This window comes from Molothrus ater, chromosome 5, assembly GCF_012460135.2.
Source record: "Molothrus ater isolate BHLD 08-10-18 breed brown headed cowbird chromosome 5, BPBGC_Mater_1.1, whole genome shotgun sequence".
Lineage (NCBI taxonomy): Eukaryota > Metazoa > Chordata > Aves > Passeriformes > Icteridae > Molothrus > Molothrus ater.
The window spans coordinates 3887205-3904192 of record NC_050482.2 but is presented as its reverse complement, the minus strand read 5'-3'; the positions used below and the strand labels follow the sequence as shown (position 1 = coordinate 3904192).

At 44.9% G+C, this 16988-nt stretch overlaps 1 protein-coding gene across 1 annotated transcript; it reads right to left on the bottom strand.

The window, feature by feature from the left end:
• Positions 1-2126: 2126 nt before the first annotated feature.
• On the bottom strand, positions 2127-5006 carry LOC129046700 (endonuclease domain-containing 1 protein-like). Its single transcript, XM_054514831.1, has 2 exons — positions 4699-5006; positions 2127-2666 (listed from the first exon to the last, which is right to left on the bottom strand). The coding sequence occupies exons 1-2, from the start codon at positions 4981-4983 to the stop codon at positions 2127-2129; spliced, it is 825 nt and encodes a 274-aa protein (XP_054370806.1). The 5' UTR covers positions 4984-5006.
• Positions 5007-16988: the final 11982 nt, after the last annotated feature.

Sequence of the window (16988 nt, the reverse complement as noted above, 5' to 3'; positions counted from 1 at the left end):
GGACCTACATGTGTTTCTGTTCCTGGCAGAACATCTCTTGTGGCATTAGACTGACTGGCCTGTCTCTGAGTACACCCAGATGTTCACAGTCTGCTCTTCTGCAGCCTCTCAGAACACAATTAGTAGGGTCAGGCTGCATATTTTCCCTTGCCTGATTGCAAAGGCTTTGTAAGAACCCTTATTCATGCAAAGCCTTCTGCTGAGAAGGCTCTGGGAGACCTTAGAGCTCCTTCAGTACCTGAGAGTGGTTCACATGGAGAGGAGCTTTTGAGAAAGGTTTGGAGTGACAGGACAACAGGGAGCAGCTTTAAACTGACAGAAGGCAGAGCTAGATTAGATGTTAGGATTAGATCTTTTTTCAAAGAGAGCAGGCTCAGGGCACTCTACAATTGCCTGAAAGGAGGTTGTAATGAGGTTGAAATTGGTCTCTTCTACCATGCCAGTAGTGAGAGGACTAGAGGAAAAGGCTTTAAGATGAGACAGGGGAAATTCATATTAGATGTCAGAAAAAACACTTTTAACTGTCATGTTGTGAGACAGTGGAAAAGGTTGCCCAGAGAGGTGCTGGAGTCACCATCCCTGGAGGTGTTTCAGAGGCATTTGGATTTGGCACTGGGTGATATGGATTAGTGGTTTAAGGTTTACAGTGGTAGTTCTGAGGGGATGGTGTGACAGGATGACCTTCAAGGTCTATTTCAACCTTGAATTCCATCATTCGGTAATTCTGTGAAACTGATTCCTTCTTCTTTTTGGCTTCCCAAGTATTTCACAAGCTTGCTGTGGAGGACAGGACATTTCTGGGTACTGCCAGGGGTAACAGTCCCCAGGACAGCCCAAGGAGGTGATGGAGGTGGGATTCATGGGGTTGGTCAATCACTCATAGTTCCAGAGCCTGGAAAGCTGAAGCAGTGGACATGGGATGAGCAGGAATGAGGACGAGTGTGGTCTCAAGCCCCAGCCAGTGTGCAGAGGTGAGTGAGCAAATCAGAGGCAGCCCCCGAGGTACTGGGATGTCTTTCAGCCTCAAATAGCACTGATGTCTGGGGAACTGTGACATTATTGGTAGTAGAAATTTCAGCAAGAAGGAACTTGTGGTTTATACATGAGATGACCCTGCAAACCAGCACTGCAGCAAATAATTTTTATTGTGAACTACTCAAGAAGTAAATGATCTGTCCTGTGATGATCTTTTGATTATGACATTGAATACATTGAATACATTGAATATATTGAACACATTTCCCCAAATCAGTTCCCTGTAATTTTGCAGAAAAGCTTCAGAAGCAGGGCAGAGAATTAAGGTATCCAAACAGTACATCACAGAAGTTTATCTTTGGCTGCTCAAAGCTTCCTTTATATCTAATGCCTCATCCTGCATGTCTGATACCACAGGTGCTGCTCTCAAGGTACAGTTTCAAAAGCAAGCAAACAAAAGCATGTCTCAGGATCACGTTATCACTGAATTGTTGAGTGTGGGAGGGACCACTCAAAATCTTCTAGTCCATATCCTTGGTCAAGGAGGGTCATCTAGAGCAGGTTTTCCAGAATCTTGTCCTTGCACCTGGAGTGCTGTGTCCAGGTCTGGTGCCCACAACAAGAGAAGGACTAAAATTATACTGGAGTGGAGTCCAGTGGAGGCCACGAAGATGTTTCAAGGTCTAGAACATCTCTGTTCTGGAGACAGGCTGAGATAGCTGAGTGTGTTCAGCCTTGACAAGAAAAGGCTGTGGAGAGAAGTTCAATCCCCTTCCACTACCTAGAAGTTCACCAAGAGATCTGGAGAGGGCTTTTGGACAAGGGCATGGAGTGACAGGACAAGAGGGAATGGTTTCACACTGACAAAGGGCAGGGTTACACGAGATGTTAGGGAGAAATTCTATACTGAGGGGGTGGTGAGGCCCTGTCACAGGGTGAGCAGAGAAGCTGTGGCTGTGCCATCCCTGGAAGTGTTCAAGGCCAGGTTGGATGGGGCTTGGAGCAACCTGGTGTAGTGGAAGGTGTCCCTGCAAAAGGAAAGGGATGGAACAAGATGATCTTTGAAGTCCCATAAAACACAAAGAATTCTGTGATTCTAATGGCATGTGGGAAAAGCTCATGAGCCTTTTACACACAGGATATGAGGTTTGTTAGGGGGGACAGGCACTGTGGAACAGAGAAACCTGTCCCCTCCCATAGAGCTGTGTCAAGTTGGCCTCCAGTTGTGCCCTTGTGAGGTTCTGCACCCGGTTCATGTTGTTTCCAGCAATGACCGCCCAAGTCCTCCTGCTGGCGTTGGTCTGGCAGCAGGCAGCCGACCAGATGTGGCTGGGCACATTAACCCTGTTATTGGAGATGTAGGTGTTCCCAGGCACAGCACCCGTGATCACGTAGGTCGTTGTACAGCCCTGGGTATTCTGAGCCATCGTTTGATTCTCGTAGTCTTTCCACTGGCCCTTGTTGAGTGTGCTGTTCTGGGGCACTATGTTGGTGAGGGTGAAGGTAGCCCACTTGCTGTTGTTGCCACTTTGGTGGCCACTGGGGCTCAAATGACCACGGTCCAAACCCTGGAGATTGTTGTAGTCTTGGTTGATAGCCTGACTCTGGCCAATTTGCTGTAGAGTGATCTTGTATCGATTACGGATGGACATCTCTGTATCTATATCCCTGGAATAAGCTGGGTTGATCAGCTTGACAGGGTAAGAAGGGGAAAAGGTGTCAGTACTGAGGATGCATAGAATTAAACAGATTATCCTGGAGCAGAAGTCTCTGATGGGCAAGATTCCATTTTTTGTCGTCTCAGTGTATGAAAATGTAGGAATCTGAGAGAAATCATACACATGGCCCTCCTGCATGAACACAAAAGCTTTAAAGAGCAAGCAGCTCAGAATATGACTGCTCTACTGCTCTCAGTTTGACTTGTGACCTTTGTGATCCAGCCTGCAGCCCGTGCTGGGAGCATGGTTGGATGCACAAGACAAGGAGCATTTCCCACTCCTAGGATTGAAAGGTGACTTTGGTGATTCACCTCCCCTGCCAAATCTACTTCCCTTTCCTCCTGCCTCCACAGCCCAAATCTGCCCTGGGCTCTCCCTGGATCCCCTCACACCACACTGTGATTCTGTGATTTTATGTGGGGTTGCTACAGGTGTACCCCAGTCCTGGAACACCAGAGGTTGCCTCCTGTAACCCCATACACAGGGAGATCTGTCAGAAAATCAGTCCTGGAGCTGAGGTTTCCCTGGGAGGGCTACAGTTCATTCAAGGAGGAACAGTTTTGCTCAGTAAGCAAAAAGATCTCACTGTGAATGAGATCTGTTCCAGCAGTGCTGGGAATGTGTCTCAGAGCTGATCTGGGCCAGGGAGAATTTTCTGCAGCATCATTGATATGAAAATAAAAAACATCAGCTTTTCAGAGGAGGCTGTAATCCAAAAAGACTCCTCTGAAAACTAAATACTCCAAAAATGCCTCTGGAGAAAGTGACCAAAATCCAAGGTTTTTCAGGTATCCTGTGTCCAGGGTCTAGGAACATAAGGCCAGTGAGGGGTTTGGAGCATGCTGGCCTGGTGGCATGTGGTCTGTCCCATGCGGGGGGTTTGGATCGAGATGATATTTAAGGTTCCTTTCAACAGAAACCACTCTATGATTCTATGATTCTACAAAAAGACAGAAGTTTTTATCCCTCCCTAACGAGGAGGCTGCAGTGGTGCAAGACCAAATTAGTTCCTCATGTTCATGTGAGTAACAAGTACAAATGGTTATTTTTTTCATAACTTCAACACTTCTTGTTCATTTTTAGGGAAGCATATTTAGCCTTCCTCTGGAATGGGACATTATGATCTTGCACATTTTCACCAAAAACTCTCCTCCTATACTGCTCCTAGAAAGGTCCAGAATTTGTTGTTCTTCTGTTCCTTAATTGGCCTGGCCTGTCTTACTGAAGTTTGTCTTGAAGGAGATTTGTCTCCTCTAGAGCTTGTGCAGTTCTGTCTGTCTGCTGGATCCTTCTGGACCAAGCCTGAGCCAAAGGTGCTCAGGGGTCACTGCCCATGGATGGAGATCACACCCTTGTGACTGGACCAACACTGATGCTCCTCACGTTGCAGTGCCAGAAATGTCACTCCAGAAATCCCTGCACAGTTAACCAGGCCCTCACATCTCCAGTGCCTTTTCCCTCCAGGCTTTGTCCCTGGGACATCTCACCCCCTTCTGAATTTCCCGTCGTTTCTATCACACCAACCGCAGAGCCTGTTTAACTCTTCACTGGGAGCAGATAAGCTCTGCCAGGGATGCAGAACTGCTCAGGGCAAAGTGGGGATCAGATCCCAGCAGGACTGTTGGTCCCTCAAGTTTAGCCTCTCCTGGATGCCTTTTCCCCATCACTTGGGCACCCAGCACAGCAGGGCACAGGCAGGGGAAGCATTTGACTTTGTCATGTCATGCCAAGTAATGGGATTTGCTGTTCCTGTCAGGTGAAGGCAGAGAGCTGGGCACCTTTGGGATGTGATTCATCTCATGCTCCTGCTGATGTCTCAGGTGCATCAGAGGAACCATGTGGTGCAGGTGTTTGAAGTTCAATTACAAGAATCTTGTCCAGTGTGTCCACGTGTACATGTGTGCATGTGTGTAAGGGAAGTGGGAGGAAATAGAAAAGTTGGGTTGAATGCTGCAGCTCATCTCTCAGTGGCTGGAGGGTGATGTGCTGTAAGAGAGACACTCACCTGAGGCTCAGCATACCACGAATTAGATCTGCTGCCTGGTCCAGGCTGGTAGATGTAAGCAGAGTACACTGGAATCCTCTTGTCTCTGTCGTACAGGGTGGCATAGTGATACGAGTTCCTGAAGCGCTGACAGATCCAGGCTGGGTTCCTTGGATTCAGGGCATTATTTGGGGGATTCTGTGCATAGAAGAACTGAGGACAACTTGTAAAGGAGTTCACCACCTCGCTGTGTCCCAGCCAGAGGCAGCTGGCCAACACCTGCAGCAGCAGCAGCAGCCCCAGCATGGTGGCAGGATTTCAGTGAAGGGCTCTTGCTCCCCTGGAAGGCAAATGCAGAGGGACACTCAGCTGGGAGAGCTGATAATGGGCTGTGCAGGTGGGACATAGCTGGCAGAGGAGCTGTCTATTTCCACTGCTCATTCATTGACAACTAAACTGGATTCATTTTCCTCCAATTCCAAAACTCCAGGAATACGGTAATAATGTGTTGGTTGTTATAACAGATATGGTTATGAAGTAATAAATCTCTCAAACAAGTCCTGAGGTCTGTGAGCTCATGGTTTTACATTTCACTGTTTTTTAATAAAAATCTCTGCTCCAGTACCTATTTACAGGATCTTCTCTGCCTTTCAAGTTAGTGGAGGCACTGCCTACATGTTGTCCTGATCTGTGTACTTTCTGGATGAGAGATGTTCAGTGAGCTCTGCTGATCCAACTCCCCTGTGGTCTGTTCCATAAGAAAAACCTCCATTTCTTCTACTTGTAAACAATTCTGTTGGATCTTCCAGTCTTTTTATAGTTGTGAGATCAGAAATTCCTACATGAAGTACTTTTGGTAAGTTTTCCATATCATGGTAAAAAAAAAAAACTTAACAGGATTTACAGCACTTTTTTAGTGAAATTGTTTTGAAGTCCGGATCTGGCTTCTCCCAGTGGATGTTCTCCTGATTTCTCGCTCAGTTTTCTTTCTATCAGATGCTAAATGCAGCAGTCCCACCTCATGGTAAAGCAGAGCAAGCTGGGAAGTAGGTGAGCAAATGCAGGGAAATGGAAACAGCTCTTATGACTGCAGTGGTGTTAAAGGGGGGTTTTGAACCAGAGGGCAGTACTGTTTCTACTTTAATGACTGGACGTGGCACTCAGTGCCATGGTCTGAGTGACAAGGTGGTGATTGATCAAAGGTGTGACTTGATGATCTTGGACATCTTTTCCAACCTAAATGATGCTGTGATGAAAAAAAATGACATGTCATCAAAGCCTTCTCCTGAGTTTTCAGTCCCTGTGGAAAAAGGAAGTGAATAGCTGAAGAGATACTAAGTACGTGGAGGGCTGCAGGTCTTCAGGGCAAAGTAAATCACAGAAGCCAAATGCACGTGAGAAAACAAAATGCACGTGAGAAAGCAAAACGCAAGAAACAGGAATGTTGCTTGGACAGATGGATTGAGGAGATTTATGCTCTTCTGGACTGTTCTCCTTCAAGGGCAGCAAAGATCCCATGGCCACAGGCAGGATCTGTGAGTGAGTACAGAAAGGGAGTGTAGGCACCTCAAGGCCAGCACTCTTTACATCAGCCAGGTAGGTGATACAGGCAGGTCTCACCTTGTATGCCAGGTATGTTCATTGAATCACAGAAAGAATCGTGGAATGGTTTGGACTGGGAGGGATCTTAGGGATCATCCATTTCCCAATCCCCTGTTTTGACACCTTCCACTAGACCAGGTTGCTCAAAGTCCAATCCATCCTGGCCTTGAACACTTCCAGGGATGGGGCATTCACATGTTCACCTTTGCCAGGTGTACAAATGAGAGTGAGCTTCAAGTGATGGGTAAACACTGACCCAATAAGACCAAAGATTAGAGGTTCACAGAAAAGGCAATAGCTGCTTCTTCTGTTCTTCCCCTGTGTCCAGAAGTGACCCTAAAGCACCTCTGCTGTGCAACTCTCCCTCAAGGAACATTTTCTATGTAAAAAATAGACCCCTTGTCCAGAGCTATATGAAAAGTATCAATTTCATGGAGAAAAGTGCAAGGAAAAGGTAAGGATATAAAAGCTTGACTATGTTACTAAATCCCCCCAAAGACAGCAGATGTACATTTTCCATTTTAAACAATTTTCCTCAAGCCTTTCTATGCAACACTCCAAATGCTGGCTCATGGCAATCCTTGAATTTTGGAGATAAATTATTCAATCAATTTTTTTCCTCACAAGGATCAACAGCTTTTTTTAATATTGTACAGTTCAGCTGAAAAAGTTGGTGTGGGATTTGGATATCTTTGGTTACATTAACTCTACCAGACCAAGTGCCATGGTCCCTGTGCATGCAGATCAGGTAATACTGAGGTGACAGAAAGGTCACCTCCTTGCCACCAATGAAGCACCACCCTGCTACTAACACTCACAGCTGAGAGCTGTCAGGCTCCCTGTGGTTACACTCTTTCAGTTTCTTTTGGCTTTGGAGACCAAAAATGAGTATATTATTTTCACTTTCAGATCCTCACGTGGCAAAACCTCTGAACAACCACCATGGGAGGCTACAAGGCAGGTTTTCAGCCAGATAAGGGAGAAGTCCCTGTGGGGGTAGGATGGTGTTTTTATCATGGCAGTTGTACTCCCTTAAACAGCTGGCTAAGCTGTAGAACTCCCACCCCTTGCCCTTGGGGAAGGTCACATTCACACCTGAGGGTTTTCATCCCTTCTGATGAGCCATAAAGGCCTCACCTGCCCTGATGTGAGAGGCAGCTGAGAAGAGGTCATAAACCATCACAGAGCCCCTGATGTGTCCCCAGACTCATTCCTGAGGCCTTCCACCAAAGGACTGAATGCTCCCCCCCAGGTGAGGTATCTGGGCATTCCACCCAGCCTGAGCATATTTTAACTCACTGGGCTTTTTGTTGGGGGGATTTTCCCCCCACACCTGATGGATCAACACTGTGACTATCACTTCAACCAGCAGACATCAAAATAGCAACAATAAAATCTTGTCCCTGGATCCATGGAAGGTGAGGTCTTTCTACTCTTATCCTTTCTTTCTTTTTTTACTTTATATATTTCCTTAAGTGATATTTTAATAGATATATACAGAGATATATGGAGATATATATTTAAAAAACAAAAATATGGATATATATCAATATATGGATATATATCTACACATATATGGATATATAGTACTGATATTAATAAAAATAATACTAACCAAAATTGCTACATACCTCCTTTCTATTGAAACCAAATTGTTCTGAAATAAACCCTTCTACATACATATATTCTTAAAAACACTGGTCATTCAGTGTTGTTTCATTCTGACCCACCCCAAGGGATCTATTAACAAGAACCTGGATTATCCTTCCCTTCTGGTCTCTCACACTCTGCAGTTGTTCCTCAGGTAAAATGGAAGTCCCAGCATATTAATGCAGCTCTGGAGCCCGAATTCTGAATTTGTGGAATCTTCTTTCCACCATGCAGTGATAACAACACACTTCCTCATAAGCTATGGCAGCAGTCATAACTGCACTTCAATTTCAATCACATGTTGGTCTGTATAGAAATTAACCCATGCTGTGGTTTCATAGAGATACATTCTTAGGAGGATGAAATACCATTACTTATTAACACAACCTGCTTATAAAGCCTCCTTTGATTTTTTTTTTTTCCCTGGAAAATGTTTGTATATTAGGATTTAACCATGTATGTGGACTCCCAAATGCCATTGAGATTTGGGTGCTTTGAAGTTGCTCTCAGATACACTACCAAGGTGGTCTGAGGCAGGGAGCACACACCTTCAGAAAGGGATTCACACCTTGTGAAAGGGATTCAGACCTGTTGCGTCTGGCCAAAGGGAGGCTGAAGGGCAGCCCAGCAGCTGCCTGCAGCTACTCAAAAGATCAAGAACACCAAAGTTGAGCTCTTTGTGGTAGAGCCGGGCACTATAACAAAGGGCAGCAGCCACAGACTGGCTTGGGAGGTTGCACAGCAGGATAAAAATTGCCTCTAGACACCTACTACAGCACTGGAACAGCTTGTTGGGAAATGACAAATGATGAATTGCAGAGGTGACTCAAGGCTCAGCCAGATGAAAACACAGCTGAATGAGAGTCCTGCAGCTGATGTTGCCAAACAGCATTTCTTTGATCCTGGGATAGATATATCTGCCATCTTCTACCCATCCCACCCCACCCTGGCCTGCCACACTCAGATATTGACTGGAAAATTACGTCAACACAGGCCAAATCCTCTGGTCCTGAGAGCTGCGCTTTTAAGTCTTTCTATAGCCCAAAGTCATAAAAAACACAGCACATACCTCAGAGAGCCAGGAGGAGGACACACTTCCAGAATCCTGGTTCAGACTCTTCTGGGGAAAAGACAGCAACTAGATGAGGCCCCAGCCACTCATGTCTTTCCCTAAGGAGAGACTGATCTTTTTTAACAGTTTCTGCACCAACTTGGTTCCTCTGCCAGCCATCCCCACACTCCAATAAATACAAGCTTTGCTGCTGCACATTAGTTATGCTGAGGGTAATTAGCAGTTACGTCAACATGATTTCCAGTTTGACTGCTGGCTGACTCCATGTGGAAATGAGGCTGTTGATTGCAAGAGGAAATATGTCAGACCAGGCTTCAGAGGAAGAACCTCGTTGCTCATGAGGAAGAGCAGCCCTCGTGCTCAGGGGCTGTGCCTTTGGTCATCTCTGCTGGGCTTGGCATCCCCTGGAGCCCATGGATGTGGCACAGAAGGAAGGGCCAGCTGTGTGCAGTGGGCAATGCTGATCAGCCTTCACCTCTGAAGGTGCCACTCAGAGCTCACTGCCCCCAGCCAGAAAAGATGTGATAATGCTGTGTTGTAGGAGGTGGCAGACTCAAATCCTGGCTTAATTAAGAACATGTTCTCATTATAATGAGTTCACAAGAAACTGACCACTGAGGACAGACTAACACAAACAAACAGCTGTAGGAACTTGCTCCCGGCTCACTCCATCTAAATGATTTGTAGTCCCAGGAGCTCTGGTTTTGGTTAAGCAGGATTCACCCTGTTTAAGGGCTGGTTCAGAACTCCCTGTAGAGTCAATATAAAAGAAATATCCATATTTCCAGGACACAGCTCACATCTGGAAGATGAAGGGAATTACACTCTAAAAGTGTTTCTTCCTCTCTGATGACCATGAGGATTCACAGAGGGCCAAGCTCGGACTTACACCTCCAACATTACATGAGTTGAGTCCCACTTTATGTTGCCATCTCTAAATCCATGATGTCTATATCACATTACTTAGCCAAAGCATAACAGAAAAATACAAAAGCCATCCATTTCCAAAGCCCTTTCCTTTTGGACAGACCTTCAGAGCAAACAACCTCTCCTCATTCATTTTCTTGATGTGTCAATCCAGCAGGAATTTCAGGGGAGTTTTGTAACCTGTGTGGGAGGATGTTTTTTTGAGACCACAACAAACAAATAATCAGCATTGCAAGGAGCAGGAGGGAAGGATGCACTTCATGCAATTCAGTCTGAGTGTTCTCAGACCAAGATGTTTCACCTGATTGTGGAAGACAACAGAGGGTAAAGAACAGAGATTATTTTTCTTACTTCCTGGCAGGGTTAGCTGTGTGTTTTAAGCCTTACTCAAGCCCAAAAGAGCAGATACAAGATCACCCGGTTTGAAAATGAGCTCATGCTAAACTGGCCATGAACTAGATGCAAATTTGGGTTCTTGAGAAGTGAAGTCAAAAGTTTTTTGTGCAGGTGACTTGCTCTGAGTCAGAGCTCCTGCTGGACTAAGAACCAGCTCATGGATGCAATGAAGCAAGAGTCACCTTAGGCCTTCTCTGGGCTTCCCTTAGTCTGCAATGCTCCTCATCTATCTCAAACAGGTGACCTCTGGGTGGACCTGTGATGCTTCCTTTGTGACTTGGTTTTCTGCTGCAGATACCATCTCATGGGAAATGACCATTACCAATGGGATGTGTGAGAAAATCCTAAGTCTGGTTGCTATGGATGCCCGATTTTATGCTTCTTTTCACTCAGAAAGATCCAGAGAACAAGATTATGGTAAAAATATACACCTCTGTCCATAACAAGCATCTGTGGAAATTTTAGATGGGTATTTCCAGCACTAGGTCAACAAGATGTGATGAGTCACAAAATGTGGTAAGAAAACTCAGAATTTCCTTTGTTTTGTGGGATTCTGCACTGATGTGGTTCTGGAAGTGTTGTACACGGGCAGCATCTCATTTCCCAAGTAGGAGAGAGAGGAATGGGAACATGGAGGAGGGTGGATGGTTTTGCAGGGGTAACTTGGAACAGGATGAGAAAATCAGCCATAAGAATAGGCAAATGCTTCAGTGATGAGCCAAGATTGTCCTCAAACCAAACCAGACATGAAAAGCAGAAATCTTCATGTAGCCAGCTCAGACCTCACCTCAGCCAGCTCTTGGACAATGAAGGCACTTCGCTAGAACAAAACCTTCCCACCAGGGGCTGACTTCAGCTCTCAGTGAAGGATATTTTCTGGGCAGGGAAGGCAGCTGATGAGGTTAGGGAAGTGCTGGGCAGCAGTACCCACAGCCTAGCTATAGGTCTAAGAGAGGCTGTTTCATTCTTGAGAAACAAAAGCAAAAGCATCTGCTGTCACAAGTGAGGAAACCAGCCCAGCAAAACTGGTTTACAGGAGATGAATTGAAATCCAGACTGGCTGACAAGAGGCAGATCCCATAACAATGAAATTTTGGAAGGCTTTTGAGGTGTTTGTGCCGGTTTAACCTCTGGGGTTAGACCATACCTGGTTGCCCTCATTGGAGCTCTTGGTTGCCTTGGTAGAAAAAATCAGAATTCACCAGTTCTGCTGCAGGCTGTTGTGCTTGGAAAATGCAAGAGCAAATGTTACCATCATAATTTGGGTGTGGGGAACCTTAAACCAGAAACCCATCAACCTCAAGGTGGAGGTACTGAATACAAAGAGATGGATTTGATCCAGTTGTCCTGTGGGAAACCTTGGAGACAACATGAAGCTCAGGATGGAGCCAGTCTTGAACAGTCTGATCCAGCATTGGTGGTAGATCTGCTGAAAGGATCTCAATGATCTTTTCCAGCCTGAATGATTCTATGATCCTAAAAAAATACCTTTCTGGTTACAGATGTTGGGGCAGAGGTTTCACCTCTGAGAATGGTGGGGAGAAAGAGTTGGTGTGAGTCAAGTCCAGCCTCAAATGTCAAAAGGCAAATCTTTATGCAACCATTGGTTTTGTGAAAAAAAAAAAATGTGCAGAGTTATTCAAAATAATACCAAAATGCAGGTCAACGTGGGCAAAGCTGGAGCAATAAGAAGATTGAAAATACCAGGTTTAGCACTCAGTTTCTGTGTGCTGGTTCTTGTTTTTCAGTCAGATGCAGATCAAAATCACAGAAATCAGCACAAAATGCAACGGTTGATACTTTTATGGTTTTTATAACAACTGTTTCTTAGAAATACAGAGCTGCTATTGTCAGCTCGAACAGGGTATCCTGGGAGTCTGTACTACAGGAAACAGCACTGAGAACACGACCCTTTCTTTGCATACCACTGTCACACTTGTTCCTGAGTATTATAATCATAGAATCATATAAAGGTTTGGATTGAAAGGGAACTTCAAGATCATCTCATTACAATAACCTGCCATGGGCAGGGACACCTTTAACAAGATGAGATTTCTCCAAGCCCCATCCAACCTGGCCTTGGACACTTCCAAGGCAGGGGCAGCCACAGCTTCTCTGGGTGACCTGTGCCAGGGCCTCACCACCCTCACAGGGAAAAAATTCTTCCCAATATCCCAGTTAAGCCTTCCCTCTGGCAGTGGGAAGCCATTCCCCCTTGTCTTGTGCCTCCAGGCCCTTGTCCAACATCCCTTTCCAGCTCTCTTGGAGCCCCTTTAGGCACTGGAAGGAGCTCTCAGGTCTTCCTGGAGCCTTCTCTTCTCCAGACTCAACACTCCCAACTCTCTCAGACTGTCTCCAGAGCAGAGACTGTCTTCTCTCTTCCAGCCCTCCATCCATTCCCTGTGGATGCATTATTTGGAAGGCACAGTGAGGTTAGTGGCACAAACTTGCCATTAAAGTCCATGCAATTATTTAATATCAACCTTTCAAAACATTGTTTTTCTGCAGGATTAAAACAGGGAACACCCCTCTTTATTGGAACCTAGGGCAACTGCTCAGCAGATTATTCCATTACAGAGCTCTGCTTTCCTAAAGATCACAGGTGCCCTGCAGCTACTTGGGCATTATCTGTTAGTGCTTTTACCATGAAGTCTTCTGCTAATTTGAGTTTCTTTCTCTGTGTGTTATATTGTGTATTGAACTTTGGTTTTTACTCTTGGAAATCACTCAAACGTTCAGAAAACAGAGGAACCGACTTAAAGGTATTATTTATCCTCAAACTACTCTTTCATTCTATAAATTATTTTCATTTAGCTCTCTTCACTCAGGCAGCTCATCTTTAAAAGGCTGCATGTTTTTTATCCTCAGCCATCCAAACAAAGTAACCTGCAGAAACAACCTGTCCCAAAGATAAGCAAATAATATTTACTAAGGGCAGGTAAAAACTCACAGATTTTATTGGTTTGCCTGCCAGAGACTGACTTTGCTGTAGAAGACAAATTTCAGTGTGTTACAAATACTGCAATAAATATTTTTCAATTTCAATTTTGCAATTAGTTGTAATAAAGTTAGATGATTTTACTGATAAGGTTTGAGGAAAAAATAATATTCCAGTATGGAGAATTTCTTTGTCTACCTTCTGCCTGGTGATGTTCAAGGGCAAAACACACAAGGTATAAAAACTCCAGACATTTTGTTGCCTGACTATGTTCTTTGAAGAAACCTCATCACGAAAGTCCCGTCTTCCCAACCCCAAAGCTGTCAGGCTTTCAGGAACTGACACCAGCAATAAAACACATGGCAATCAAGTTTCACTTTCAAAAGCCCCCAACTATTTTTAGTACATATATTTCACTCCATCCTACCCAGAGCACTGCAAAGATGTCGCACGGAGAAGGAACAGAGCCAGGCCGCCACATCATGTTCTGCACCATGCTGAGATGGGGAGGAGGCTTTCCTGGAAGCAGGGATGATTTTTGGCCATTTTTTTTTTTAAGGAGAAGCAGAAGAGTGTCAACAACCCTGGCACAGGAAGGAGGTTGCCTGTTCTAGACCGTGCTCAGCGATTGTGCGCAGGAAGTGGCGCAACTCTTCCCCGTACGCGGCGGCTGCTGAGACCGCAGCGCCCTGGTTTTGGCTGGGGATTGACACTGTTAGGAAAATTAATCTACAAACACCAGGGGCTTATGTCCAAAAGGGGACAGAGGACTCCTTTCTGGTTTTATTCCAATAAAGGGAGAGGCCGTGGGGCATTCCCCTGGGATCTCTCAAATTTTTGGAGGATGCAGCTTCCTTTTTATACCAATTTCCTGGCTACATTTCTCTTCTCTCTTTCTCCATTGGCTGAGGTACTTGAGAGGTACAGACTCCCCGATACGCCTGACACTGAAGATTTCCCAAAAATTTCTCAATAATGTATAACCCTCCCTTTTAATTTTTAATTCTTATGGAATTTAGGGGTTTTTCTTCCCCATTGTTTCTTTCATCTCTCAATGTCTAATTTCGTTTATCAGCAAACCCAAAGTTTATTTGTAAAAGCAGACATCATTTTCCATTCATCAATCAGTGGAATCCTTCCTATTGTTTCTTTTATCTTCCAGGGCTAGTTTTATCTACCAGCAGACCCACAGCTTGTTTGTAAAGACAAATCCACTATTCCTCTCAACACAAGCCCCATGAAGCAGCTGTATGGGATCCTTGCCTTGAAGCAGAAAACCTCTTTATCTTTGCCTGTGAGCCACTCCAGCCAGCAAGAGTTTCGCTGGCAAAGCGCAATGGTGCGCACTCAACTTGTGAACACAAGCAAAATTCTTTATGAGAAGTGTCAGGCTTGGTCTTCCTTTGGCTTGTCTCTGCTGTTAGGAACAACACCCTGCCAGCTGCAGGGTGGGAGCCAGGGTTTCCTGAGCTCCGACCTCAGCTTTCACAGGTGCTTGCCAAAGGACCATTGCAAACTCCTAAGTCCTCTGCCTCAGCCTCCCTACCTTGATATAACCAACATGAAGCACTTGGGAGCTTGTGAGTGTCCCAAATGGCACAGCAGATTATCCTGGAAAGGGCACTTTGTTCACCACCAACCTCCAGAAAGGTTCAATCCAGAATACACCAATCCTGGCAGCTGCCCGTCCCTTCAACTCACAAAAGATTCTTTATTGTAGACTCCACCACATGCCTGGGCAGCATATCCTTACCTGCATTACCTAACTGCATTGGCTGCCCTTACTGCTGGATTATTATTTTATTCCTATTGTAAATCCTAACATGTTAGCTACTGACATTGCTGAAAGGTTGATTTAACATTCTGTCCATCAGCCTGTCAAGGAGGAGGATGTCAGCATTATAACAAAATTATTTAGGTTGGAAAAGCCTTCTAAGATCACCAAGTCCAAATGCTAACCCAGCACTGCCAAGGCCACCACCAAACCTCATCCCCAAATGCCACACTTTACACATCTTTCAAATCCTTCCAGGGATGGTGACTCCACCACTGCCCTGGACAGCCTGTCCAACACTTGACAACTCTTTCAGTGAATAAATTTTTTGCTAATATCCAATCTAAACCTCCCCAGGCACAATTTGAGGCCATTTCCTGTACTACAGTTGGTGATTCAGGACAGCTTTCAATAATTGAAAAGATTTTTTACACTAGTCAGGCCAAAGGGGAAATAACCTACAAATTCACCCTTTATTTCAGGTCCTAAAATCTGCTCTTTCCCTTAGTCAACAGTTCTATGACTAACCATCATTTTTCTTCTTTAAAGGTGTTTTGGAAGAGTTTTGAAATTCAGATTTGCAAATGCTTATAGCTGAACACACATATGCCTGCCCTCTTGACTAGTTCCTAACATGAAATAAGTTATAAGAAAGTTCTGTAAAGTGAAGGAAAGAAGCATCACTACAGGCCAGATAAATCTCAAGCTCTTCACTGACCTCAGCTTCAGGGTGGCATAAAAAAGAACCAGGTCAGCTTCAAAGAGATGAGCCTCCTTATGTTGAGCTTACTGGGACTAAATGAGAAAGGCCAAACACAGCTCACAGCTGATCTGGGGCAATGGAAAATCCCTTTTTAGGTGCTCTGACCATCAGCATACGACCAGGAGGAACTCTGAATGTGCTGCTCAGTGCACAGGGTGGTTATTGATGGGGACATCTACAAAGCAGAGAGTACCCAGGAGCAGGAGATGCCTTCACCTTGCCTGTCTCAGGGACTCCTCTGCAATGCCTAAAAACAGCTGCTAGAAATTGACTTGAGGAATTTGAGCAGGGTAAGAAAATGCTTTCACACGAAGAAAGAGGGGAAGTCATGCTTGTCTTTAGAAACAAGGGGTTGGAAGGAAAAGATGGACCCCAGTACCTATAAACCTGGGAGGATGAGCTTCATTTAATTCCAGAACAACTGCTGAGGCCACCTTTCTGCAAGCACCTGTAAAGTAGCATGAGAGAGAGGGTTTGTAAAGACCAGATTTTCTCAGACCAGTCTCATTTCCTCTTGTGAGCTGGTAGCAGACCTTGTGGGTAAAGGAGAGACAGATGATTTCATATTGCTTCTTTTTATAAAGACTTTGGATCATGTCTCCCATGGCAGTGTTTGAGAGACCAGAGGCTGACACAATGTGTTGGGATACCTGTGGGTCTCAGAATCTCTGCTGGTCAGAGTGACCCTGAGATGTCTTAGAAAGTCTCTTTTCCCAGCCTGGCAGTTGAAGAAGGAGTCAGGATTCTTCTGTTCTTGTTCTCAAGGTTGTTTATTGTTTCTTATCTATAAAATTATTTCTCTGGCCTGCTGAGGTCTGCTCAGCAGGTCAGACAGAGGCACACTGACCACCTCAGGACAGTGTTATCCTTTATACTAAAAACTACATGTACATTATTTACCATAACTTCCCAATACCTATCACCTGTGTTAGACAGTGAGCTTCTACCTTAAACCAATCCAAAAGTGCCACCATCACCCAGAAGATGGAGGCTAGGAAGGAGAAGGAAAAAGGACAAGGCACACCCAAATTCCTCCATCTTGGGACCCCGAGCCCCCATTCTAAAAACCTCAAAAATCTATTTCTCGCCCTGTAACAAACTATTAGTCTACTTAAACTTTCTACTTAAACTTTCTACTCTACTAAACTTCTTGACTTGTGATTCCTCATATAAAGTTAGTAATTGTTTT